The sequence below is a fragment of the Ciconia boyciana genome, chromosome 1, assembly GCF_034638445.1.
Source record: "Ciconia boyciana chromosome 1, ASM3463844v1, whole genome shotgun sequence".
NCBI classification, from domain to species: domain Eukaryota; kingdom Metazoa; phylum Chordata; class Aves; order Ciconiiformes; family Ciconiidae; genus Ciconia; species Ciconia boyciana.
The window spans coordinates 121,602,219-121,628,930 of NC_132934.1; the positions used below are offsets into that span (position 1 = coordinate 121,602,219).

Sequence of the window (26,712 nt, forward strand, 5' to 3'; positions counted from 1 at the left end):
TAGTGTCACCTACTGCTTCAGCAGGTTTTCTGCTCAATTAAATGTCACAGGATGTTTCACTCGCCCTTATTAAAAAAAAAAAAAAGGAAGAAAAAGCGCAGATACAAGAAGTAGAGACAGTATTATTACTGGTTCAAGTCCTTTGTTTTTGTAAAACTACAAAATTATACCCTAGCTGTATATGCAGTTTTTAGGTAGAGGAAAATTCATTTGAACTTTTGGTTCTAGGCCTTAAAAAAAATCTGTATGTATTTTTCTGCCATTGCTTACTTTCAATGGTTGATCATGGTCCCAGTTTAGCAAAGAACTTAAGCACATGTTTAAAAGAAATTAAGACTGATCTCAATGGAACTTAACCATAGGCTTAGATGCTTTGCCAACGCAGTGCCTAAAAGGAAAAAAAGTCCCAAAACAAAATACATTTCATGGCTCAACCCTGCTCCTCTTAAATGCAATGGAAGTTTCCACTGTACTTCCACTGAAGCAGGATAGTTCTCTGAGATTTATCTGACAGATTATAAAAATAGAAAAAAAAGAAAGAATTAAAGATTCTAATCTATATATTAAAACATCTGCATATTCCTGTCACAAATTTTAAGAAAAAAAGCAAAACACTTTTTATATTTAACAAGACCTCTAACTTTGTGTCACTTTAGTACACAGCTATAAAATTAAACAAAATATGATGAAGACAGGTTTTTGTATCAATAAATTTGCCTTTTATTTTGGCTGTGGCCAAACTAGACACTCTACAAAAGACCTTTATTTATAAACAAGCAACTAACATTTTTTCCATAATTTAACTTTTAAAACATATATTAAAGTTATATAAGTGGAAGCATATTTATTCCGTATCCTCCAAAATAAACACTTCTATCAAGGGTTTTTTAAGATACTGTATAAAAGCTAATAGAAAACCAGAACTGCTATATAAACATCTCATATTTAAACTTCAGAGAGCCTGAATTCCTTTACTAAACAACAGGAACTGAATTGAAAAAAAACGACAGAACACGCTCAGAGTTAAAAACAAAATTTTAAAAAAACAAAAACAAAACAAAAAAACCCCAACAACTAAAGAAAAACTTAGGAGGCAGCTATTTAGACCAAAAATATTTTATGGATTTTTTATAATACATAGTATACTAGGAAAAAGGTCAAGGTTTCTTCAAAGATGTTGCACAAGCTTTTGATTTAAAGTGTGTGGAATTTATCATCATATCACATAGCAGAATCCCAGTTGGAAGTTAGATGACTATGACATAGCTGAACTAGTTGCCATCTTCCTTTAGAAAGCACACTGATTTTTAAAAGGCTACATATAACCCTTCAGACTGTTGTGTAGAGGAATCATTGGTGAAAACTTAGGAACCATTTTACAAAAACATGTTCATATTTTATATGCACAGATTTCTTAAATACATTTAAAGGATACTTAGCGAAGCTTTATGTTTTTCTGATTTTGTTAAACCAGGTTAAGTGCAATAATGATTTTATTTTGAAATTGTTTCTAGTAAGACAGAAATTTAGTCTTATTAGGTGGAATAAAAAAGTCAATAACTAGAAATGTCACTATTAAACAAGTACCTTGGTTTAATTGCAATGTCACCGAAAGAGTTTAACTGATATTCTAACAAATTAGCATAATCATATTCAGATACAATTTGCCTGAAAGAGGACAAAAAAGGACAACACGTTACTATTAGAAGTGTTTAGTATTTTAATCAAAATCAGTTTTAGATTTTAATGAAAAATGAAACAGAAGAGGCTTGAAACTAACATTGTAAATTTTTTGGTAGCTGAAAAAAAGTCAGTAGTCCATCCTGAGCCAATTCTTTTAAACTTAACTTACAGGAAAAATAATTTTAAAAAAAACAACTGTTGGAAAAAAATGGTGGCACCCTTGGGCTTTCACTGAGAAAAATCAACTCCTGTGCATGCCTAACTAAGGATGCCCATCCTCAGATTCTTAGGAGTTACACTTGTGCTTAATTTTACTACATCTTAAGTGTCAGCTTGCAATTCTTTTTACTTTTGAGTTTGGGATGCTGAAAAAAAATTCATGGTTACATACACAATTAAAGCCTCCCTCCTGCTCCCCCTGAAACTGGTGACCAAACTCCTGTTGCTTTCAGCAAACACAGACTGGGCTCTGACTAGGTAGTGTGGAATGCAATCCCCCTCTCCCAACCCGCACGGGGTAAAGTTGGTCAGGATCATAAATACTGTTTGCATCATTTACGTTCACTTTAATCCATCACCACTCCATTAAGTTTAAATTCTAGCAGAAGAATTTTCCACTGTTAGTTTACCACCTACTTTTGGGTAAATAGTTCTTTTACTTACAGAATAATTTTGGACCCTTACTATAGCTTCTGGTAAATATCTATGATCCTACTTACACTAAATGCTCCAGTTGTGATTTGAGGTAAAATAATGGAACCACACAGAATATCTGCAGTCCATTATTACCACTATTTTCAACAAATTCGAAAATTGCAACACAGTATCACAAATTATAGAAAGCAGCAGAAAGAAATATTCTATGCATTATATTCATAAAATGCAGTGATTGTAGTGTGATGTTTTTTCCTCTGCTTTGAGCTGGATATGTATGCTTAATACAAATTTCAAATACATACTTCTTCATTTATACAGGTGTCTATATAAATATTTACATTTTTAGTTTTTGTTAAAACATATCTTTGTACTCATGGCCAAGCTTATTACTGTGTGTAGGAACACAACTCACCTTCTGTCCCTTAATGAGATCTCTTTTTTTGATTTAATAGTTATACATTCCTTTGTAGTTAGAATTACAAACAGTTGTACAAATAGTGAAAACAAAATTATGAAACTTGTCTGACGTCCATTCAATCTTAGTTCATATTATAAACAGTACCATTTGCATTATGATGGCTGTTAATACAATGACTTTAGCTACCGAAGTATCTATAGTAAATTAGTCTTTGGGACATTATATAAAGCAAAGTACCCCCTCCCCCAATTTTCCTTAGAAACTTATAATTAAATGGCTGAAAGCAGGCTTGCTGCTACTTTTTATATAAAATCTTAGTAATAATATTGCTGACTTTAGATTCTATTTTAATTTGCACAAGTTCCATATAACAACAAAACAATTCTATGTTCCCTTACAATATCAAACATTCGTATCCAATAACATCAGGATTACTCAAACTTGAGGTTTATTTGTTATTGCTAAAGGTTTCTAAGACCTAAGTCAATACAGCAAGACACTTCATCCACTTCCTCCCTAACTGCAAGTGCATGGCAACTATTTATATGGAGCTTGTGTGTTGGTTTCTTAAAAAAAAAAAAAATTAATTAAGTTGGTTACAGTATTTCATTACTATAAACTCACAGTTAGAATCCAAATTGTTGTTGCTCTTTCATTTAATATTTAACTTTATATATAATACACACGCACACACCAACATCACAGGATGAAGATCCATGCATACAATCCAGATGTGATCATATTTCAGTGTTAAATGAAATAAAAATTATTCTGTTACTATTAGATCCCAGACCACAGTATTTTAAATTACTCTGCTTTCTACCTACTAACCAAGTTAATTTACCTTAATCTTCAAATCCAAGCAGCATGACAAATTCCAAATTTTTTGTTGTCATTGTCGTTTTGATCCTTTTAGATTTCTAGTTTACACGGCATACATCTGAGATCCTGAACACAGCCTCCACTGAACCAGCTTTTTAAGGTATCTGTTAAAGCTAATTGTGTGTCTGTTCATGGCTCCAAAGACTAAAAGCTGTCTTGAAAGTCCTATGACAGAGTTTACACATGTATTGTCTTTTGAATGTGATTGCTGAGAGTGGTGGAGCATGATAGAAGAGTGTATCTGACTCCTGTGGTACAAATAATTTTTCAGTAGTAGTGGAGCTTTCAGACAAGCCTGTTGGACTATCAGGCTCCAATGGCTGGATTTTGGGGAGGGGTGGGGGTGGAGGTAAGGGTGGTGGTGATGGGGAATTAGCTGGTGGACATATCTCAGGCTCCTTATTTGTGGACTCCTCTGCAGCCTGTGACATATGAGACTGGAAGTGACTCCACAGACGGAAATTGGTTCGGAAGGCCTTGTTACACACATGACAAATAAATGGCTTCACAGAGCATAAGAGCTCTTGGTGACGCTCCAGCTGTTTGCGTACAGTGAAAATCTTCCCACACTTTTCACAGGGCCACAAACCAGCATCTTTGTTGGAGACTACTTCCTTAGGTTCTCTGCTCGTTTCAGTGACCTCATCCTCTATATCATCTGCAGGCTCTTCTTTGATCTGAATTTTAAACTGCTTGGAAACACTTAAGTCTTCAGGTAGGCATGAGGAATCTTCAGAATCAAAATTTATTTGCTCTGACGAATCACTGAATACACCATCTTCCTTTGCAGCAACAAAATTGTTCATTTTATTGGATTCTGACTGAGGAGGCAATCTTGATGAACTAGTTATTTCTCCATTGTGATCCAGGATAGGTAAAGAAAAGTTCTCTGATGGAGCCATTGTGTTTTGATTGTGAACTTCAACTTGATGACGCCAAATACTAAAGGATGATTTAAAGGTACGCATACACTCAAGACAAGTAAGCTTCTTGTATTCACACTTGCTTTCATGCTCATGCTTCAGCTCTGGAGAAGAAAATCTAAGGCTGCAGTAAGGACAGACAGTAGCATTTCTACAGAGTCGCTCATGATTTCCCTGTTCAACAAGTGAAGAGAGCTTAGCATTGCAGAGACGGCACTGATAAACCTCTTTGTTTTCTACTGGACTTTCAATATGAATATGATCTTTCTGCTTAGGAGCCTTATTTCCTCCAATTGGTTTCTCCCCTGGGTGCATTTTTATGTGCTGTTTAAATTGTGAGAGGAAACGATAAGCTTTCCCACAGTAGGTACAAATATAGGCTCCTTTGGTTCTCGATCTTAAATTCCTTTTGATGACTTGTTGTGCTTGTGAAGCAGACTGTCCCTGAAAACCTTGCTTGCCACGTCTTAGTTTAACTATTAGAGCTTTTTTAATTTCTCTCTCTCTCACTATATCGATCAGTTTTCTTTGGAATTTTTCATCCAAAACAGCATGTGAACTGGAAGCAGGTGAGGGATTCTTCACAATTCCATGTTGTGTCTGGCAATGTGTCCACACTTTGAAATTTGTGTGAAATCTCTTGTGGCATATGTCACAAGCATAGGGCTTCTCTGGATTATGATACATGTTAACATGACGATGAAGACCTGCTGTTGATCTGAAAATTTTAAGGCAGTGTTTGCATTTAAATTTTTTATTTGGTCTTGCTTCTTCCATCTCGCTGTATTCATCTTTACTGACATCAGAATCAGGAAAATCAGCATCAAGGTGCGTAGGGCTTGAGCCTTCCTCAAAGTTATCTTCTGACCCAGGAGAACCCTGCTCATCCGCCTTCAGTTTCTTAAATGGTAGTCTTCTATCAGCTTGAAATCTCCTTTTTGCTGGAAGTCTACTTGGTTCCTTATGATCATCCTCAGTTTTAAAAGGAAAGTCTTTATTTGTCGATGCTGAAGCATCACCCACTGTAACTCTTATTATTTCAGCAGGATCTGAAAGTGGACTGCTAGGTTCAGTTTTTATTCGCACCTCTGTAAGAGGGGAAGCAACCTCCCTATCAGTTGACTGAGAGGCACTGAAAGACCTAAGGCGATGTGGGTGTATTACCTGTGGCTTTTCATCTAAGACTAACTTCTCTGATGACTCTTTCAAGGATGACTTTTGAGATACAACATTAAATGTCTTCTGGGAATCATTAGTTCCTGGTGAGGAGGATGATGATACCTGTGAAGGTTTTAGGTCAACAGAAGGTGAGTAAATAGGAACCTGGCTGTCCATGGACAGTGACCTTCGAAGGAGACTTTTTACAAGTGGCCCACTTCTGTCAATACTTTGGTGTTCTGGACCAGATCCACTAGATGGGATTACTAGCCCTAACTTTGAGTAGTATAGCAAATTCCTGTCTTCACCTTGGCCATTTCCTTTTCCTGCCTCTCGCAACAAAAATGTAGATTCTGATGCGCCACGCAGAGATAAGACTGGTGGACGTGGTCTTTTTAATGACATCTCTGCAGCCTTTCCTCTTAAAAGCTGACCACTGCTTCCTGGTTCATCGCTTGCGATTTCTTTCTCTGCTAAAGGCATTTGAGGCAGTACTGTGTTCCTTTTCACTAAACCACCTCTGCTCTGATCCTCCACAGTTCCAGAAGTTTCATGAAGCTTGGTATAGCTCACAGGGCTTTCTTTCAGCCATCTCCTTTCAGTCAGTGATAAGTTGTGAAGAGTTTCAGTTGGTTTTGTTACTTGTGGTCTACTGCTAGTTTTGACAGCAACAGAGGGTGAAGGTTTAGAAGTATGGCTTAAATCATGTTGTGTTTGATTTATACTTTTCACTTGCGCTTCAATTCTGTTCTGACAGACAATGACACTTCTCTTCTGAGAACTACTTTCATCTTCATCTTGATACAGTATTTTCTTAATAGGGCAAGCTGGAAAAGGAGCTTGAGGACTCTTAGAAACAATGTTTGTAAGAAAGGATATTCCAAGACTGTAGCCCAGTTCTTGCACAGCTGCAAGACTGCCTTTCTCAATGAACAAGGATGAAGAATAAATGTAGTTTAACACATTATCAAAAGCATCTGGTTCACAAAAGTCGAGTTGAAACACTGACTGAGACTCATTCTCCTTATTTGTGAACAGAGTCTGGAAGTATTCACTGCTGGCAGCCAGAACATTTTTATGAGCTCGAAATTTCTGATCTCCTACTATAAGAACAACATCACACAGCTGTCCCTTTAGACGCTCCTCATTCAGTGCACTTAGAAGTGAAATGGCATGTGCTGGATTTATGTAATGCAAGAGCCCCTCCATGATTCTGATGTTTCTGAAAAAGAACAACAACAAAAAAAAGTTGTAGGTTGCCTTATGTGGACTGTTGTTAGAGATAAAATAAACACATCTAATCTCTCTGTACTTCATAAACTGGCTAAACCACCATCAACAGTGCTGAAGAAAACAGCTTGCTTGGAGGAAAGGCATGGGAATTAAAACAATACTGTTAGCTCCAACAGATGCACAGGCATGAGAAGAACCAGCTCATGTGCCCACTTTCAAACACACCGTTAACAGCTGACATTACACTAAGAATATTACAACTAACTAACTGGGGGGCGGGGGGGGGCTGTGTTCTCTTCCTGCAATACACCTGTCCACATGAAGGAAGAGTTCAATCATTTCTCTCTTGATCATCTTTTTCTCAGCTTTAGCTTTATGAAGATCTATCTTGGCAACTGCATTGATAAACTCTTGAATCAGGTATCTAAAACTTAGTTACGCCAAGTCACCTTTTCAAGTCACCAAGTCACCTAAGCAACCCTGACAGTCTCCTGCTGACTAAACAAATTAACAGGGTTTTGTTGTCATTTTTAATAGGATGATGGAAAGGCCATTAATACTGGGGAGAAGGAAGCAGGACTATGGTCTGTAATCTAGATTAATTCATCATGTTTGCTTATGCTTAATAAGTGTTGTTAATATATACTTTATAACTGCACTGACAGGATCTGGTTTCTTGGAAATGTCACAATTATAATTGAAGTATCCCTGCATTGCTTTCTTCTGTCTTAAAAGCAATCAGAGAACTGAACTCCCCATTTTATTCATTAGTATAAGAGCACTTTATGCCGACAACCCATATACCTGAGGAACAGTTACATCCCAAGTGCATCTCAAGTGCATCCCAGAGTACAATAAGCACAAATTAAACTGCAGTGCAGAAATCCCCATGTTCCATATACTTCAAAACACAGCCCACTCTGTACTGCAGGATGTCTCAATAACTCAATAGACTGCTCCTGATTAGATCTTAACAAAAGAAGATAATATGGTTTTAAGTCAGTTTAAAAAAAGAACTTCTGTGGCATGAATTGTAATTTATATATCTGTGCACATGCACACACACAGAGAAATCAGCAATATCCAATTTTCTTTTTTTTTCATGGACACTCTTACAATTCTGTTCAAGTTAACCTGTAAGAATCTTACGCTACCTTCCTCTATGGTGGTAGTAAAACAAGTCAGTGATGTGTCTGTTAAAAGCAATTCTCTTCTTTTTACAGCTGAGTTGAGAAACTACTCTTCACATATTTATACATTATGTATGCTACTACAACAAAAAGGTTTCACTGTTCATCAGCTTACAAGCAAAACTGAAAAATTTAGCAAAATAAAAAACAATATTAAGAAGCTGTAACCCCATAATCGATAAATGAGGGTGGTAAATCTTACAACTAATGGATATAAATAAGTGATCAAAGTCTAAATTGGTATTATTGAGAAATGAATCACAGGGTGCTGCATACAGTGTCTCAGGGCATTGATCATATCATAGGACTGAGCTACTACTTCTACACCTGAAACTACCGAATGAGTTAATAGTGTCACGGCAACAGCAAATGCAGAATTCTGTTTCCTCACCAGATCTGTCTCTTTACTGAGTGTTTCAGTGTCTTGTAGTGTTGTTTCATAAACACTAATTTACCCTTAATTCACCTCAGATAGTTATAATGCATAATCCCCCCCCGCCCCCCATCTAAAAAGAGCAGAGCAGTCAAGCTTCTATGAATTTGAGAAACCAATCTGTTTTGTTTTGCTTTGTATGTTTTGCCTAAAAGTACCGGGGGTGTGTGTGTGTGCACGCATTACCTGTCTCCTTTGTGGATGCCACTGCAATTTAAAGTGGTGGAGTCTGGCCCTAATCCAGTCTCATGGTCTGAGTACCCATTAACACTTGGAGTGTTATTAGAACAAGTGTTCCAGGGATGCATCTTTCCCTTTAGTTTAATCTGAAAGAAACTGAGTTTGCAAACTCACATGATTCATCTGGGATGCAAGCTGCAGCATGGTATATGTAGGTAACAGATCAACAGTGTGCTTATGAAGGAAACTTGAACTAAAACAGTATTGTAGAGACACCCAACAGAATTTGCTGCAGAACCCATATTTCAGGGACACAGTGGGAAAGGAGCATATTAGTCAAATGTTTTGAAGTATTTTCGAATCTTTCACTTTAATCTGCTTTATCCAGGCCTTGGGTCTTGTGTAAGACACTCGCAAAATAAACACTATGTAACTACTATGTGTTCCTTTGTCCATTGTAACACAGTAATTCTATTAGTAGAGATGGGTGTAAAATCTACACATCTAAAGCAGAATCCAATAGTCACCCATCCTTCTTTCCTCATTCTCCTTCTTTATTCACAGAGCACATTCAATTTATTACATTAAACAAGACAGAGACAAGCATCCTATGACAATCCTCCCTTTCATTCTCAAAGCACGGTCTCTTCTGTGCAGTGGAGGAGGCAGAGCTCTTTGGTGCAATGTAACTCTGTCACTTTAAGAGTAACCAAGGCTGCAACATACACAAATGGCAAGGGACCAAATTAATCCTGCAAAGGCAGCTTTAATCCCGGTATTTCCTAATTCAAGTGCTTGACTTCCAGCTTAATAGCCTTTAAACACAACAGTCAGAAATAAAACAAGCTATATGTTAAGAAACAAAGCCAAAATTGCTTTGCAGAACCATTTTAACACATTTACACAGATCATCTGAAAGCCTGAAATACTTAGATGTAAAAAACCCCAAAGATTACCAGAGTAAATGTACAATGTATTAAAATTTCACTGCATGAACACTTTTCAGTAACAAAGTTGATGCAAGACACTCCTGCTCTCTTTTGTTCATCTTATTTGCACGCTGCAGTTCACTCCTCCTTCAGCTGTGCCAGTACAAATATTTGCAGGGCTGTATTACACAGCAGATCAGCCAATAAAAAAACCCCACGTAATATTTCTTTACAAATGCTGGTCACTTTTTATATTAAAGCACAATCTCAAGAACTAATGCGTTGGCATAATTGAAGAGGCAACAAACTGTGGCAGTGGAGCAGCTATAGGAAGGCAGGAACTCCTTACAACAGTTTGCCATCAAAGACAATGCTTGGCTGACTGAACTCAGCCCCGACACAAAAGGTGTGCCTAGCTATTGTGTAATAACAGAACTATGGCAGTCTCTTGTAATACTAGATTTGATCCCAGGTGTTTGAGGACTCATACTTCCTCAGCTGAAGATTATTTTGCCATTAACTACCTAAACTCTTTCCTCCAGATAATCTGCTTCTATTCTCTCCAACCATTTTTTCCAGCCGTCTTCACTACTGACTGGAAACAAAGCTGTTTCCTCTTTTCTTCCATGATGTTCGAGTGACATCAAGGAAACAGTAGGAGCATATCAGAAAATCTCCCATTGTCTGTGTCCAGGTGTTACATGCTATAGCGGCTACTGGTCCTCAGGAGGAGCAAGACTCCAGAGCCAGGAAGGGCAAGTGCAGCAGGAGCACCTGCAGCCTTCCTTCGGGAAGCCAGGAACAGATTTTAGTGTCAATCTTCAACAGCCCTCTACTGATCTCAGCAAACTAGATTTCACAGACTTTAGTACCATATTTGGTACAAGATTTATTTTATTTTTTGAACAAGGACAGAAAAAGACACCTCTACTATTTCAGAATTACTTTCTGCAAAAAAGAAATCTCTACTCAGGAAAGCTCTTCACAAGGGAAGGGTGAAAAAGCTTAATCTTTGGCCCAGCGGTTTATTGATCTTCAACAGCTACCCGCCTTTGAAGTGGTAGTTCCCCGTCCTTTCCTCTGTCCCTTACTGTCACATGTCCTCCTCCCAGCCCTGTGGTAGCCTCCTCTTCCTTTCAGCTTTGCTGCCCATTTGACCTCCCAGTAAATTGATTCAGCTCCCTAAAATGAAGCAGGAAACAAACAAACAAAATCAACCCAGCTTTTTATATCTGTTTGCTATTTTATAGGTTAGGAGCTTCATCAGCTCACTGAGAGGTCAGATGAGCATCGCAGCTGCAGCAAGAGAAGCCATGAAACTACCCACTCTTTGTCAGCAAGTTGTTCAATCAGCTTTGCCCATCTGAAACTCCACTTTTAGAAACAATGCAGTCATCAATGCTGAAACTTTACAAATAGAATCAGGCAGATATTTGTGTGAACAACTTCAGTATAACAGCTTACACTTGCAAATACACAAACAACTAAAATAAGATGTTGCTGTTGCCTGCTGACTTCCATTATAAAGACATAGCTGTCAGCTAAAGCTATGTTAATAGCACATTGGGGGTGGCAGTGGGAAATACGATGTTCTGAAACACTTAATGAGATGCAATGTTGCAGCAAGGAGGCGCCAGGGCTGTGAGAAACTGCAGTTAGAAGGGGAGAATACAAGAAAGGAGGAAGAAACGCACACAGAGGAGATGGGCAACAAGGGAGACTTAACGGGTTTCAACAGGAAAAACATAGGTAAGAAGCGTGGTGGGGGCAAACCCACTAAAAAACCCAAATAAATCCGGATTATAAAACTCAGCCGAGAAATACAACTGACTTCCTGGGGTATCCCCAGGTAAATGCAGCAGTGTTGCACTCAGTTGTGAGTGCTTTGCAGAGGATTTGACAGCTCTGATAATCCATGTGCTGTTTCAGACACAAGGGGGGAAAAATGTCCATCAAGAGTCCAGATGCAAAAGAAACCTACACTGCTTAAACTTCTACTCAAGGATCCTATGCTGGATTTTATCATTTGAGTTTGACAACAGTTTATCAAATGCCTCTTGTCCCATCAATAGCCTTTGCAACATAGATACTCTCCTACAGTCCATATATATTTATTTACACACACACACCCCTACACACCCCCAAAAGCTATATGGAAAAGCTCCAACTCTGCAGAGCAAGATGGTTTGCACTTCTATAATCTTTTTCTAACTAAATATTTTAGTAATCTCTTGCTTCAAGTTTGGGGATTCCATCTTCCTGGATTTAACGAAATGTGATTTCAACTGTGTTGTGGTTTAACACAGCAGGCAGCTAAACACCACACAGCTGCTCGCTCGCTCCCCGCCGAGTAGGATGGGGGAGAGAATCGGAAAAAAGGTAAAACTCATGGGTTGAGATAAAGACAATTTAATAGGACAGAAAAGGAAGGGAAAATAATAATAATGATAAAAGAATATACAAAACAAGTGATGCGCAATGCAATTGCTCACCACCTGCCAACTGATGCCCAGACAGTTACCAGCTACTAGGAAGAAAATTAACTCTATCCCAGCCAAAACCAGGACAATATCCACCCCTTATTCTATACCATCTATGTCATGCCCAGGTCTCACACTTTCCAATACATTCCAATTAACCACCCCACTTTCCCTGTCTTTTGATACATACACACAGATATCATTCCCTTGGTGGATGGGCCATCCCTCTAAAATGTCTGTTGAGTTCATGTAGTCCATGACTTTGGGCTCCATCTGTCATAACAGTCCTTCAGGGCAGGAGAGGTGGTGTGTGGTGTTGGATTGTTGCATGCTGAAGCCAGTTCTGGTTCCACCACCGCTGCGCTTTGCTCGGTTTCATCAGAGTTAATTCTTCATTCACCTGCGTGATTCACACTGTAATACCATTGATATGGCATATAGCAACCATAGAAGTGATGACATACAGTATTATATAGCAATTAACTTCATACAATTCAGTTCATTGGCTATTTTCACCCAAAATCAAATCCCCTTGAGGTACACAGCGGACTTCCCCATCCTGCCGCATCACCCAAGTGCACCCAGGTCCCTGAGCAAAAGCAGTCCCACAAATGGGTTTACCTTTGCCCGAGGCAGGAATAACCCAGACTGTCTTCCTCAGCATATTTTTTATGTGCACTACAGGGACTTTATCCCCTTCTACAGTATGTAGACATTTTGATTGGGCAGGGCCAGCTTGATTGGCAGATCCCCTAGTGTTGACTAACCAGGTGGCCTTTGCTAAATGTGTATCCCAATGTCTGAATGTCCCAGCACCCATTGCTCTCAGCGTAGTCTTTAGCAGTCCATTGTACCGTTTGATTTTCCTGGAGGCTGGTGCCTGATAGGGGATGTGATATACCCACTCAACGCCATGCTCTTTGGCCCAGGTGTCTGTGAGGTTGTTTTGAAAATGAGTCCCCTCATCTGACTCAATTCTCCCTGGGGTGCCATGTCACCATAGGACTTGCTTTTCGAGGCCCAGGATGGTGTTCCAGGCAGTGCCATGGGGCACGGAGTATGTTTCCAGCCAGCTGGTGGCTGCTTCCACCATTGTAAGCACTTGGCACATGCCTTGGTGGGTTTGTGGGAGTGTGATATCTGCCAGGCCTCCCCATATCTATATTTCAGCCATTGTCCTCCATACCAGAGAGGCTTTAACCGCTTGGCTTGCTTGATTGCAGCACATGTTTCACATTCATGGATAACCTGTGCAATAGTGTCCACGGTCAAGTCCACCCCTCAATCACGAGCCCATCTAAATGTTGCATCTCTTCCTTGATGGCCTGAGGTGTCATGGGCTATAAATAAATCACCCTTATGTTGCCAGTCCAGATCCCCCTGAGCCACTTCAATCTTAGCAGCCTGACCCACCTGCTGGTTGTTTTGATGTTCTTCAGTGGCCCAACTCATGGGTATGTGAGCATCTACATGATGTACTTTTACAGCCAGGTTCTCTACCCAGGCAGCAATATCTTGCCCCAATGCAGCAGCCCAGATGGGTTTACCTCTGCACTGCCAGTTGCTCTGCTTCCATTGCTGCAACCACCCCCACAAGGCATTTGCCACCCTCCATGAGTCAGTATAGAGATAGAGCACTGGCCACTTTTCTTGTTCAGCAATACCCAAAGCCAGCTGGATGGCTTTCACCTCTGTAAACTGGCTTGATTCACCTTCTCCTGCAGCAGTTTCTGTGACTTGTCTTATAGGACTCCATACAGCAGCCTTCCACCTCTGATGCTTTCCCACAATACGACAGGAGCCATCAGTGAACAGGACATATTGCTTCTCATTTTCTGGTAGTTTATTGTACAGTGGGGCCTCCTCAGCACGTATCTCCTCCTCCTCCTCTGGCAATATTCCAAAATCTTTGCCTTCTGGCCAGTCCATGGTCATTTCCAAGATTCCTGGGTGACTGGGTTTCCTATCCGAGCCCATTGTGTGATCAGTGCGACCCACTTACTCCACACAGCATCCATTGCATGATGTGTAGAGGGGACCCTCACTTGGAACATCCAGTCCAGCACCATCTGGATGCCAGGAGGAGCTGTGCTTCAGTACCAACCACTTCCGAAGCAGCTCGAACCCCTTCATATGCTGCCAATATCTCTTTCTCAGTTGGAGTATAGTGGGCCTCGGATCCTTTGTATGCCCGACTCTGAAACCCTAAGGGTTGACCTCGAGTGTCCCCTGGTGCTTCCTGCCAGCGGCTCCAGGTAGGGCCATTCTCCCTGGCTGCGCTGTAGAGCACATTTTTTACATCTTGCCCTGCCCAGACTGGCCCAAGGGCTACGGCATGAACTGTCTCCCGTTTACTTTGTTCAAAGGCTTGTCGTTGCTCAGGGCCCCATTTGAAATCATTCTTCTTCAAGGTCACTTGATAGAGAGGGCTTACAACCAGACTGTAATTTGGAATATGCATTCTCCAAAAACCCACAGTGCCTAAGAAAGCTTGTGTTTCCTTTTTGCTAGTTGGTGGGGACGTAGCTGTTATTTTGCTGATCACGTCCATTGGGATCTGATGACATCCATCTTGCCACTTTATTCCTAAAAACTGCATCTCCTGTGCAGGTCCCTTGACCTTACTTTGGTTTATGGCAGAACCTGCTTTCAGGAGGATCTGGGCTATTTTCTTCCCTTTCTCAAAAACCTTTTCTGCTGTGTTGCCCCACACGATGATGTCATCAACGTATTGCAGGTGTTCCGGGGCCTCACCCTGTTCCAGTGCCTTCTGGATCAGTCCATGGCAAATGTAGGGCTGTGTTTCCACCCCTGGAGCAGTCGATTCCGGGTGTACTGGACGCCGCTCCAAGTGAAGGCAAACTGTGGCCTGCACTCCGCTGCCAAAGGGATTGAGTGAAACGCATTAGCGGTATCAGTTGTGGCATACCACTTGGCTGCCTTTGTCTCCAGTTTTGAAGTTCTAGCATGTCCGGCACAGCAGCACTCAGCGGCAGCGTGACTTCATTCGGGCCACGATAGTCTACTGTTAGTCTCCACTCTCCATTAGACTTTCGCACTGGCCATATGGGGCTGTTAAAGGGTGAGCGAGTCTTGCCGATCACTCCTTGGCTCTCCAGTCAACGAATCAGCTTATGGATGGGAATCAGGGAGACTTGGTTGGTGCGATATTGCCCCTGGTGCACCGTTGTGGTGGCAATCGGCACCTGTTGTTCTTCAACCCTCAGCAACCCCACAACAGAAGGGTCCTCTGAGAGACCGGGCAAGGTGCACAGCTGTTTAATTTCCCCCGTCTCCAAGGCAGCTATACCAAAAGCCCACCAGTACCCTTTTGGGTCCTTGAAATACCCTCTCCTGAGGTAGTCTATGCCAAGGATGCACGGAGCCGCTGGGCCAGTCACAATGGGGTGCTTTTGCCACTCATTCCCGGTCAGGCTCACTTCAGCCTCCAACACAGTTAGCTGTTGGGATCCCCCTGTCACTCCAGAAATACAGATGGGTTCTGCCCCTGTACAGCTTGATGGCATTAGGGTACACTGTGCACCGATGTCCACTAAAGCCTTATACTCCTGTGGGTCTGATGTGCCAGGCCATCGAATCCACAGAGTCCAGTAAACTCAGTTGTCCCTTTCCTCCACCTGGCTGGAGGCAGGGCCCCTCTAGTCCTGGTCATAGTATTCGTTTACCCACTTCTTGTACATACAAGTCAGGAGTGCCTTCATTAAAATCAGGAGTAAGATCAGCCCTTCTACTCAGTCTGGGGAACTGCCCACTGGAAACTGGAGCAGCAATTTTCCTGGAAGAACCCCCTTGTGTGATTGTTTTTCCTTGTAACCCTCATACCTGTGCCTCTAGGGCCAAGGTAGGTTTTCCATCCCACTTCCTCCTATCCCCTCCACGGTCACGCAGGTAAAACCACAGGGTGGCCTGTGGTGTGTACCCTCTATAGCCTCTCTCTTGAGCAGAGGAACGCTGACTCCTAATAGCTGAGATACTGGTTTGTACAGGTGGAGAGTAGGGCATATCCTCTTTGAATTGCTGGAACTTGCGGGACAGTTTCTCCACAGCTGAGACACAGGCCCATAGGGAGGAAGATAAACTTTCTTCATATTGACGGAGTTGGCCAGCCAATTCATCCACCGTTGGTCCCTCTCCATCTTTCCAGGTCATTACTGACAATGAGTTGGCATACAATGCTGGTGCGCTCCATACAAACTTCTACCACATGGGTCATGTGCACTTGACTTCATCTGGATCTTTGGATAACTGCTTGTTGTCCAGGTCATCATAAATCACCTCCAGCACAGCTAATTCCCTCAGGTACTGGATACCTCCCACCATGGTGTTCCACTTGCCTGGGTGACATATAACATCTTCCTTGAAGGGATACCTTTCCTTCATGCCTGACAGGAGTCACCTCCAGAAGCTGAGGGCTTGTGCCCTTTTTCCAATCACTTTGTCAATGCCCCCTTCCCTAGAAAGGGATCCCAGCTGCTTGGCTTCCCTACCCTCGACTTCCAGGCTACTGGCCCTGTTATCCCAGCATCAGAGCAGCCAGGTGACAATGTGCTCACCTGGACGATGGCTGAAATCTTTTTGGATATCTCGCAGCTCACTCAGGGATAGGGATCGGGTGTTTACCATCTCGCTGATGAGTTCTGCCTCTTCCTCTTCTTATGATAGCCCTGCTTCGGAGTAGCCTGACTCGTCCACTTCTTCCTCCTTCCCCTTCTTAGTAGGAGTTTCTTCCCTCACTAAACGAGCCGACTTTTGCATCCAGTATTTCTTCTTGTGTATAGGGACAACTGATACTGGCATGGGTTGGTTCTCTGGTTCAGCTGTAGTGCCTGTCACAGGGACTGGAGTAGCCAGAGTACCTGTTGCAGTGGCTGGAGAGCTGCAGTGCCTGTTGTTTTCTCGTCAGATCCAGAGACCTCCTCTTCCCCTTGAGGGTGCTGAATGGTGTTGAACAGACCTCTGTAGGCATGGGCAAGGCCACAGCACGTTGCATTGATTTGTGTCTCTCTGGAGTTGCCAGGGTGACAGCATACTTCTTCCAAATATTTTACTAATTTTTCAGGATTCTGCATTTGTTCAGGGGTGAAGTTCCAAAACACTGGAGGTGCCCACTGTCCTAGGTACTTGTCCATACTATCCCACACACCCTGCCACTCATAACTATCCAGCCTTGGGGTAGATCTCTGGGTGGTATTCTTAAATAGTTGTTTAACCTTAAACAAGACCTGAAACACATTCAGGAGACATAGCAATAGGAACGTGCTGGTTTGAACATCCCAAGGATATTAAAAATTCTCATGAGCTATTGTAACTAGCCTGGTGGAGAAGGGGAAGGTGAAGGAACAGGGGAAAGCGTCCCCCCTTGTCTCCCCCATAGATTGGCTCTCCGAGGAGAAAAGGTAAAGAGTGTAATTATTAATAGTTTCCGAGAGATGGTTCCTGAAGTATGGAGATGACAGCAATGCTGAGGACAAATGCCAGATTAGTCTCACAACAGTAATTTTATCATCTCATAAGCCAGTGTTACACAGTACAGCAGAATTACAACCTTGATCCAGCCCCCAGAGGTGATAAAGCACAACAGGGAACATACACAGCAAGTAAGGTGTTACACAACACAACTCTGAGAACAAATATAACAACTCTGAGACCAAATAAATCAACATTGCAAACAGCGACTATTAACATAATAATGAATGCTTATAACGATTTTGTTTTAACACGCTCCAGTCAGATCTGTTGTTATCTCAACCCTTGGAGCCCCATGTTGGGAGCCAAAAAGGACTGTCGTGGTTTAACCTGGCAGGCAGCTAAACACCACACAGCCACTCACTCACTCCCCGCTGAGTGGGATGGGAGAGAGAATCGGGAAAAAGGTAAAACTCGTGGGTTGAGATAAAGACAATTTAATAGGACAGAAAAGGAAGGGAAAATAATAATAATGATAAAAGAATATACAAAACAAGTGATGCACAATGCAATTGCTCACCACCCGCCGACCAATGCCCAGCTAGTTTCCGAGCAGCGGCCCCACACCCCGCCCCCAGCCAACTCCGTAGTTTATATACTGAGCATGATGTCATATGGTATGGAATAGCCCTTTGGCCAGTTGCGGTCAGCTGTCCTGGCTGTGCCCCCTCCCAGCTTCTTGTGCACCTCCAGCCTCCTCGCTGGCAGGGCAGTATGAGAAGCTGAAAAGTCCTTGACTCTGTGTGAGCACTGCTCAGCAACAACTAAAATATCAGTGTGTTATCAACATTATTCTCATCCTAAATCCAAAACACAGCACTATACGAGCTACTAGGAAGAAAATTAACTCTATCCCAGCCAAAACCAGGACAAACTGCTGGTTTCCACTGCAGACAACACTGCGAACTTTCTCCATGCAGACAAATGTTTTTAATTTCCAATAGGTCGGCAGCAGTGAGAGACTCACTGGTATGAAGACAGGCATAAAATCAGATAAAGAATATATTTGCTAGTGTGTGAAATTGATGTATTGAGAATTTCCAACTATTCATCCTCCACACAAACAGAAGCAGAAATTTAGGGAGAGGAAAAGAAGAAATTCTAGAATATTGTGCAGTCTATTTTGCCTTCCACTAGAGACAAATAATTAGCAGTTATCCTGATACAGACTAGAAATTCTCTTAGAAATTAGAGGATACTTTTCACATCCAGATCATACCCATAGTTTTGCCAATTGACACTCAAAATAGCTCCTCCCAGCTTGCAGCAAACTACAAAATGTCAGAGTAACACCACAAAGCTCCACTTGTCCTTCTCATTCTTGTTTACAAACAAGCAGCAGCTAAGGGTGCAATTTCATCTTACTCTCACTCCAATCTAACTAGGGACTGCTCCTGCAAGGAGCAGTCCATGTCTCCTCCCCCACGAAGGAAGGACTAGCTTGCTGGCAGATCAGTAGACTGATCCAGCTGACCATGGGATTGCACAACTACTGGATGTAAGGGAGAGGGCAGGAATGTGCGCTGGCTGTGAGCTTTTCTGATTCTTCTTGAAAGAGTTCATGAAGATTAAAACACATCAAACACAGTTTGATAAAATATTTGTCCTGGCCTCAATGCCTCGACTGAAAGGTGTGTAACTCACCATCCAAATTGCTGTAAAAATCAAGAGACTAAGAAGTTCAAAAATACCTTTCCCTAAGGAGTTCTTCAGTTTTCATTCTCTTGAGTTTTGTAACATTGCCATTAAACTCTCTGATGGGACAACACCGAAAGGCTTGATGGACATACAATTTAAACACCTACAAAAACCTCATCCCCTGAAATACTTCATATGATTTTTGGCAAGAGACGCATGAAATAAAGAATTTGGAGAAGGGGAGACAAACACCAAACGTGTACACTTGTACTCTTTCTACAGGTTGACTTTATTATTTCATTGGTAATGCTGAGATATACTTACCAAACTGAATAATATTCAGTCATCTGCTTTACTATATGAGCCACTCTTTCTTTGCTTAACTGGCCTGATTCACAATAAAATCTTGTCTACGTGCTGCTTTTAATTTTACTGGTATAGTGAAAATGACAAAGCCTAATTGTGGGCATATTTCTATTAATATAAAGGTGCTTTTTACAGGCACAGCATATTTTAGATGGGAAGAGAAGCCAATTATACCCATATAAGGTACTTTTCTATCAAAAGAATTGTGTTTACACTAAGGTTTCTATAAGAAAACATGAGATGGGGGAAAAAGTCATGCACTTAATTTGAAACATGCAGAACTAATATAAAAGCTGAGCCTAAAAAATTGCCAAGGGAGAAACTTCTGATTGAGGGAATGCAGGTATCTTCCACCCACTGAAGGGATCCAAAGAAAACGCCATTCAGCCATCATTTCCATTCAGCCATCACTAATTATGGGCAAGATACTGGGAAGATGATACAGCATACTGTAAAAGGGGAAAGACAACAGCAATTTTATGTGAGTTTTACATAAGAGATTTACAAGGTTATGAATAGCACACGGAAGATTTTCAGTTTACTCAAAGTCCACGTGCATTTGGAGGTAGGCAACATCTCGCATACTTTTAAAAAAAATTTTTTAAAATCCTCCTCCATGAACAAGAACACTATGTATTTTTTCTTTATTCCTCAAAAGTATTTATGAGAAAGGAGCTGGTCCTATTCTTACTGAACTTCCAGGGAATTTGGCCATTGACCTCAATAGCTGAAGGACTGTACTCAGTTATGTCCTGGCACAAAATAAACTAATTCCTTTTGGTTGTGACAGGTAGATTAAGTTGTGGCAAACAGTGATTCGAAATCACTGTAATTCTGCTGCTTTTCCTTCCATGTTTCTTAATTTACTTTAAAAGGATTTTTGTGGGGCATATTTACTGTACCAAGTACACTATTTCTGAAAAATTCTATTCAGACCAGAATGCCAAATAGTTCACTCCACAGTAGCTCTAATGTTTTTTAGCTGGTGGGCACCTACCCCAACAGGACTACTGGTACACTCCTAGTTCCAGTGTATTGTGGTGTCAGGCTTGGTGCTGGCCTATGCATGAGCCACACAGTGCTGGAGAGAAATCAGCGAGTCAGAGGGATGGGGGGCAAAGGGGTGCAGGGACACTTACTGTCCTCCATGTAAGAACTGTCCCTGCGCTAACCACAAGTTATCAAAGAGATTACTGAGAATGAATGGCAACCTAAAGATTACTCACACTGTTAAGTGCCGATGTAGGATAAACCATGAATAAGGAGATTAATGCTCCAAGACAAAAAATGGAAAAATACTTCTTTCCTTCCTGAAGAATGCAATTTAATTGTATATGAATTACTATGAAAGGGGAAGTTTCACAACATTTTTTTGAAATTATTTGGCCAAAGGATTTTTCATGGCTTTTCATCACAGATTGTATGGAAAGATTTTGCACAACAAAGGTGTGGTGTTTCCCTAAATCCCAGAGGGAAAACCCCCTCAACAATCAGGACTAGGTGATTTTTAAACTTTCTTATTTTTGATGGGCTTTAAGACTGCTGAACTGATGGTGGTAGTGGTGGAGGTAGAATGAGTTTAGGAAGGTAGAAGAGTTGCTCAACATTTTCTTTTCTTGTTCATAAAATATGCCTGAACTATTCTAAGAGCAACATACTACATAAAGTAGCCAATAAGCAAAGACAACTGATGATTTTTTTTTATTTCACTGCTGAATGAAAGAAAATGTAAGAGAACTGCTGTCTTAAATATTACCATTAAGGAAAAAATTGGAAGAAAGATTACAGTACATAGACTAATATTAAATCTACACCATAAATATCTGGGGAAAGTAACTCCCTCTGCACAGAATACCTATTTTAAAGCAGGGCATATTGCAGTCTTTCCACTTGCAACAAATTATTTTGCTGCCTCTAAAGATTTTTTTTTCTTCCCTTCTGAGGATCTCAGATCATTAAATGTAGCAGAGTTCATTATGAGACAGCTCACTTGCTCAAAAGTTGAGAATTTCTTTTAATGAGAACTGGAAATAGCTGCAACTGTAGTGTGTGACTCACAGCATAGTGCCCCCCCCCCCCCGCCCTGTGCATTGCAAACCATATGGTGGTCACAGCCCAACTTCCTCTCCCCAGCTCCTCCTTTCTCTACCCTGTAAGTCTACACTTGTTTATGGACCATAGTTATCACTATTTTGCAGACAAAACAACTTTCAAAACCTCAAACACTATAATGGGAAATTACTTGATGTTTTTTACCGTAACTGCTTCACAGCTACTGATGTTCAAAAAGAAACAACTTCAATACAGTACGAAAGCTCACAGCTTTCTGTAAAGTTGTCCTTTTAAACCCAAATGTTGGCATGCCTCTAACTAATTTTAAGGAAAGCATAGTCAGCCATTACTATGAAGATGATCAGAGCACCAACTGTTTAATTCTCTCTGTATCAGTATTCTCTAGCATCACACACACAAAAGCCATGAGCTCACAAAACCCAATCTCTTAGTGATATCAAGCTTCTAGTGATCTGGAGGGTTCTCAGTCTGAGAAGCGTGTTGAGTTTGAGTCAGCTGACAGAGTATCACCCTGCCACTTGGAACCTACACAGTAGGAAAAGGAAGCACAAACATTCACATTATCATACTTGTGTACCATTAAATGTACAGCGCAAAGAGGACTTCAGGAACTTCTTACAAGCTATTGCCTCTTTCTATATTAAATAAGAGTGCTAATACATACTAAAGGATAAGTTACCTTAAGCGTTAAAAAAGCACCCAACTCATTATGACTTTAATCCTGTTTTGTATCACTGGGCAATACTGGAATTAGTGGAGGAGCAAGAGCACCACTGAGAGCAAGAGAAATGGTCACTCACTCTCAGTTCTGATCCCCAGGGGTTATCTTGATTCCAGCAGGCCCAGGGGAGCTCACAGCTCAAGAAACCCCTGATAAATCCTGGTCGGGCACACATCACTGTAGTGGAAAACTCCAGAGGTTGTAATTTGTGACATCTCCCTGTGAGCACCTACTGTGAACATGCAAATGACAGTTCTTTAAATGTTCACAATCCAGTCAAGTTGGGTGGATTTTCTACAGGTAGAGTAAACCAAATGTTCTTATGAGATTATAACTGTATAGCATGTGGGTAATAAAATTTCTGAGAGAAAGGGATGTCAGATCCCCTTCCACCTAAGAGATGGCCACATAATTTGTTTCTTGCAAACAAGGTTTATAAAAACAGTTGCCAAAGTTTGCTCAAAACTTCCCCTCAAGAACATCAGCATAACCCTGGTGGAAAATTTTAGTCAAAGCAGTTAGTTTGTCAGTTTGAGCAAAGTCAGAACAGAACACTATAATTGCCAGTGTTCAGGCAATACAAACATAAAGCAGTACTAGATTTACCTGTAATACATATTTACTACTCCTGATTTAATATCAATAGCCTTGTGGTACAAAAATACATCCAAAAAATCTATTGTCATATTAACGTTTATCTAAGGATAAAAATATTAACAACTACAAGATCTTCACCGTATTCACAAAAAGTTGTGTGATTATGTAACTCATCACAATCTCTTCTTATACCTACAGCCTACCTACCTCTTACTTACACTGTGAGTCCAACAACAAAAACTGAATAGCTTTTAAAACAAGTACCATTTAATTATTAAGAAGAGCTTACTCAGTACACAATGAAACTCCACAATATTTCCTGTCTCATAATAACCCCTTTAGATTAAGTTTTCCTGCCGTTCGATAATTTACATAAGCCACATCCGATCTGGACATATAATGACAGTTTGGACTTTAAAGAGCATTAAAGTAAAATTCTGACAGCTGTGATTGGGTAAAATACCCTCCACAGCTTTCTGCAAATGCATAGCACATGTTGGTACACAGTGCAGAGGATTTTTCCACTAGACTATGAGATGTACTTTTTCCTACTCATGAATAATATAGCCAAAGAGCGCTTGGACTAGTAAAACTACACTTCGTTTAATACCTGCATGTACTTATAGGTCGCAGGAACCTTGCTGGATTGCTTTCCGCCCTGAAATTTGCAGGCTAGCGCGGCTCTCCCTTCAAGACACACCGGGGAGGACCTATGACAGTGAGGCACAGCCCTCCCGGATCCTCTGTCATGTTTTACAGTTCAGATCAGAGCCGGTATCTGCCGGGGGAGAGTCGTGAGCCGCAGCTCCCGCAGGCGGAGGGGGAAGCTCCGGTATCACCAAGGCGCCCCGTCCCTCCCGCTCCTCCCACGGCCGTTGCGGCGGGGCGGGGCGGGGTAACCGCCTCCTGAGGCGGCGCTGCCCTCCCGCCGGGCGCAGCGCAGGTAGGGGCACACGTGCACGCGGACGGGCGGCCGCGCGCTCCCTCCCGCCACCCCACCCAACCCCAGCGGGGCGCAGGCGCGCGCGCCCCCTGCGCTGCTCGGCTCCGTTCCCCACGCGGCGCCGCTCCTGCCCCGCCTCCCCCGCCCCCTCCCCCGGGCCCGGCAACGGCGCCGCTGCGCATGCGCCGTGAAGGAGAGCGACGATAGGTGCTTCCCCCGCTCCGGCCGCCGCGCAGGCGCATGCCGCGGGATCCCAAAGCCGGGGGAGGGGGGGCGGCGCGGCACACGCGCACGAGGGACAGCTGAAGCGGCGTGCGGGTGCGGAGCATGCGCAGAAGGCAGCCCGGCAGGGCTATGTGGCGGGCGTGTGCCGGCGCAACGGGCACCAGCCGTTTCCTCAAAGCAAAGGGAGCATGCGCGGAGGCGAGGGAGACGAGTTTCGTAACCGGCGCGTGCGCACTGCTCTGCTCGGGGACCGCAGCCCCGCTCGGTGGGGAAAAAAAAAACCACCTCAGAGTTACGTCAGGAAAAGACGCCTTTGTACACGGGGAGACCCATACGGCGCGGGCAGCCCCCGAAACGGGCGCGAGACGCGGCCGTTACTCACCCTCTCCGCCGCCAGCCGCGCCCCCCCCTGCTGCCCCCCTCGGCGCCTCCTTTCACGGTTCGCCCGCGCGCGCTGCTGCCACCGCCGTGATTCCATCCATCTTGAATTTGACGTCATCCCACACCAGGGATGAGGTCATCGAAGGGAACGCTCGTCACGTGCGCAGCGCTCCGATTGGCCGGCGGGGGAGCGGGGGGCGAGGCGCTGGCGCGGCAGGGAGGGTAGCGGTTAGGGACGGTTACGGGGGATCCCCCACCCGCCGCCCCTCCCCCACAGGTAGCGCGGCGGGCGGGAGCCTTCACGCGCGCGCGGGCCTCCGGCGCCGCGTGGCAGGGAGGGCGCCAAATGCCGGAGTCCCCCGACACGTCCCCGGCTGCCACCCTCACCCCTTCCCCCCCGACCCCCGCCCGCTAACGGCTTGGCGCGCCTGGGAGGGAAACTGAGGCAGCTGTGGGGGGGGCGGGGGGTGCGGTTCGGCTCACGGCGAGGGGTGGGGGGGGGACAGGGTCAGGTCCCCCACCCCGCCGCGCACCCCCACCGTCGTGGGGCCGGTGTCACCGCGGAGCCAGTGACAGTGGCAGTAGGATTTGGCAGGGTGCCGCTGCGGTAACCCGCACCCCCTCCCTGTCGTGGGCCCCGGGTACTGCGAGCGGGGGTCTGCGGGGGGAAATCTCTGCGGGCAGCATTAATTCGCAGTTGTCCTAATTTAATAGTCTGTTTTGTTGTGGTTTTTTATTTATTTTAATCCATGTTTTTCTAAAAGGTAGGGGGGAAGGTCCAGCGCAGTTTGCGAAGAAGCTCGATTTCTAGTGGCACGCACGTGGTGTCCCCACAAACTAGTCCACCGTACCCTGATATTAGCAGGGAGGCACATGCCCGGGCCCTGGTGGATTTTGGCTTGGACCCTTTTTAACTGCTGTACTCGTTCATCTTGATGTGATTGGAAAAATTATAATGGACATTATTATTGCTTTAGGCTTGCTTCTCATTGTAATTATCCACTTTGAATTAAATACCTGAATAGGGTTTTATGTGTCAAAATACAAGTATTAAAACAGAAATTAGAATTACAAGATTTCTCTTGGTTTTGTTGAAAGCTAATCTGGCCCATTATCTTTTCATTAAGGACAGCTCGAATTCTAGAGATTAACATTTAATCCGCATACACGTTTTCCAACAGTGCTTTTAGATATTCCATGTAAGTCACAAATACTCTGAAGCAGCTATTGGAATCTCTGTAATGTGTTTAGTGCTGCGTTTAAACCTTTTTTGCCAAGGGTTTGCTGCAAATGGGCTAAACCCCGTGTAAGGAAAATGGCGATGTACCTCACTGGGTCCAGCTGCTCTCTCCCCTCTCCAGATACATTTTTTGCTATTGCTGTCTGTTTTGGTGTTTTTGCAAACTTGCTAAGCTGCCTGTAAAAGGAGCGGGTTTTTTTTCATTCACAGACTTGTGCCACTGCCGCTTCTGTCCTGACATGAGTGTGGCTGTGTGATGAGCCAGCACAAAACCCAAACGAGCTGCTTGGTTTCATCTGGAATAGTTCCCTGATCTGGTTTGTTGCACGGGTATGCAGACAACTGCTCTGGCACAACAGCGGGCCTACTGTGGTAATGTGAACAAACAGCTAGGAAAGCAGCTGGATCTGTTCACATAAACCGGTTTATGCAGTGACACTGGCTGTGCTGCCAGTGAAGCATTTGTGAAACTAACCTGAGCTCGTAAATCTAGCAAGGCCCTGCTAACTTTTTTCATATGTACTCGGTTATTTCTCAGCCAAGGAGAAACAAGCTGGTCTTGCATAATTATTTTCTCATCCACAGTTCTCCAAAAGGGCCTGTGTCACAGATGGAGAACCTCCGTGCTGGAATTACTCTGCTGAAAAAATTGTGTTCTTTAAGGTGTACACACATGTGTGTATAAGTATGTCTTACTGTGCAAGTATTTATTACCAGTATTTTTAATTTGTCAGTTTCCCTAGTGAAAGTGCAGCCATTAGAATAGAGCCCATATAGTGGCTTGTATAATATTGGCACCAGACAGCAGTTATTCTCTGTACTTCTTGCCTTAAGCAGATGATTTGAGAAAATTTTGAACGTAATTCTCAAAAGAT

General features: G+C 42.8%; 2 protein-coding genes across 8 annotated transcripts in view; one reads left to right on the plus strand and one right to left on the minus strand.

Moving 5' to 3' along the window:
• On the minus strand, nt 1-24,739 carry ZBTB21 (zinc finger and BTB domain containing 21). Of its 3 annotated transcripts, XM_072847044.1 has the most exons (3): nt 23,659-23,839; nt 12,357-12,580; nt 1-6,943 (listed from the first exon to the last, which is right to left on the minus strand). In XM_072847044.1, the coding sequence occupies exons 2-3, from the start codon at nt 12,437-12,439 to the stop codon at nt 3,754-3,756; spliced, it is 3,273 nt and encodes a 1,090-aa protein (XP_072703145.1). In that variant the 5' UTR covers nt 12,440-12,580; nt 23,659-23,839; the 3' UTR covers nt 1-3,753. The 3 variants fall into 3 exon arrangements, with proteins under 3 accessions (XP_072703145.1, XP_072703159.1, XP_072703155.1); XM_072847058.1 differs by lacking the exons at nt 12,357-12,580; nt 23,659-23,839 and adding an exon at nt 24,599-24,739; XM_072847054.1 differs by lacking the exon at nt 12,357-12,580.
• UMODL1 (uromodulin like 1) overlaps nt 23,848-26,712 on the plus strand; it is an 81,159-nt gene continuing 78,294 nt past the window's right edge. For 2 of the 5 annotated variants that reach the window (XR_012039771.1, XM_072846994.1), the window contains exon 1: nt 24,494-24,874. The gene's annotated coding sequence lies outside the window, so the exon portion shown is untranslated. Of the gene's footprint in view, nt 23,992-24,493; nt 24,875-26,712 lie in introns of those variants that run through there. The other 3 variants (XM_072847023.1, XM_072847005.1, XM_072846981.1) reach the window with 3 other exon arrangements.

What these genes read in the sequence shown, in the direction of transcription:
- ZBTB21 (XM_072847044.1), bottom strand. Translation starts at nt 12,439, where the DNA reads ATGGAGCCCAAAGTCATGGACTACATGAACTCAACAGACATTTTAGAG. An exon ending in CAAGGGAATGATATCTGTGT is followed by an intron (nt 6,944 to 12,356) that starts GTATGTATCAAA and finishes GTTCTTTTTCAG; the next exon opens with AAACATCAGAATCATGGAGG.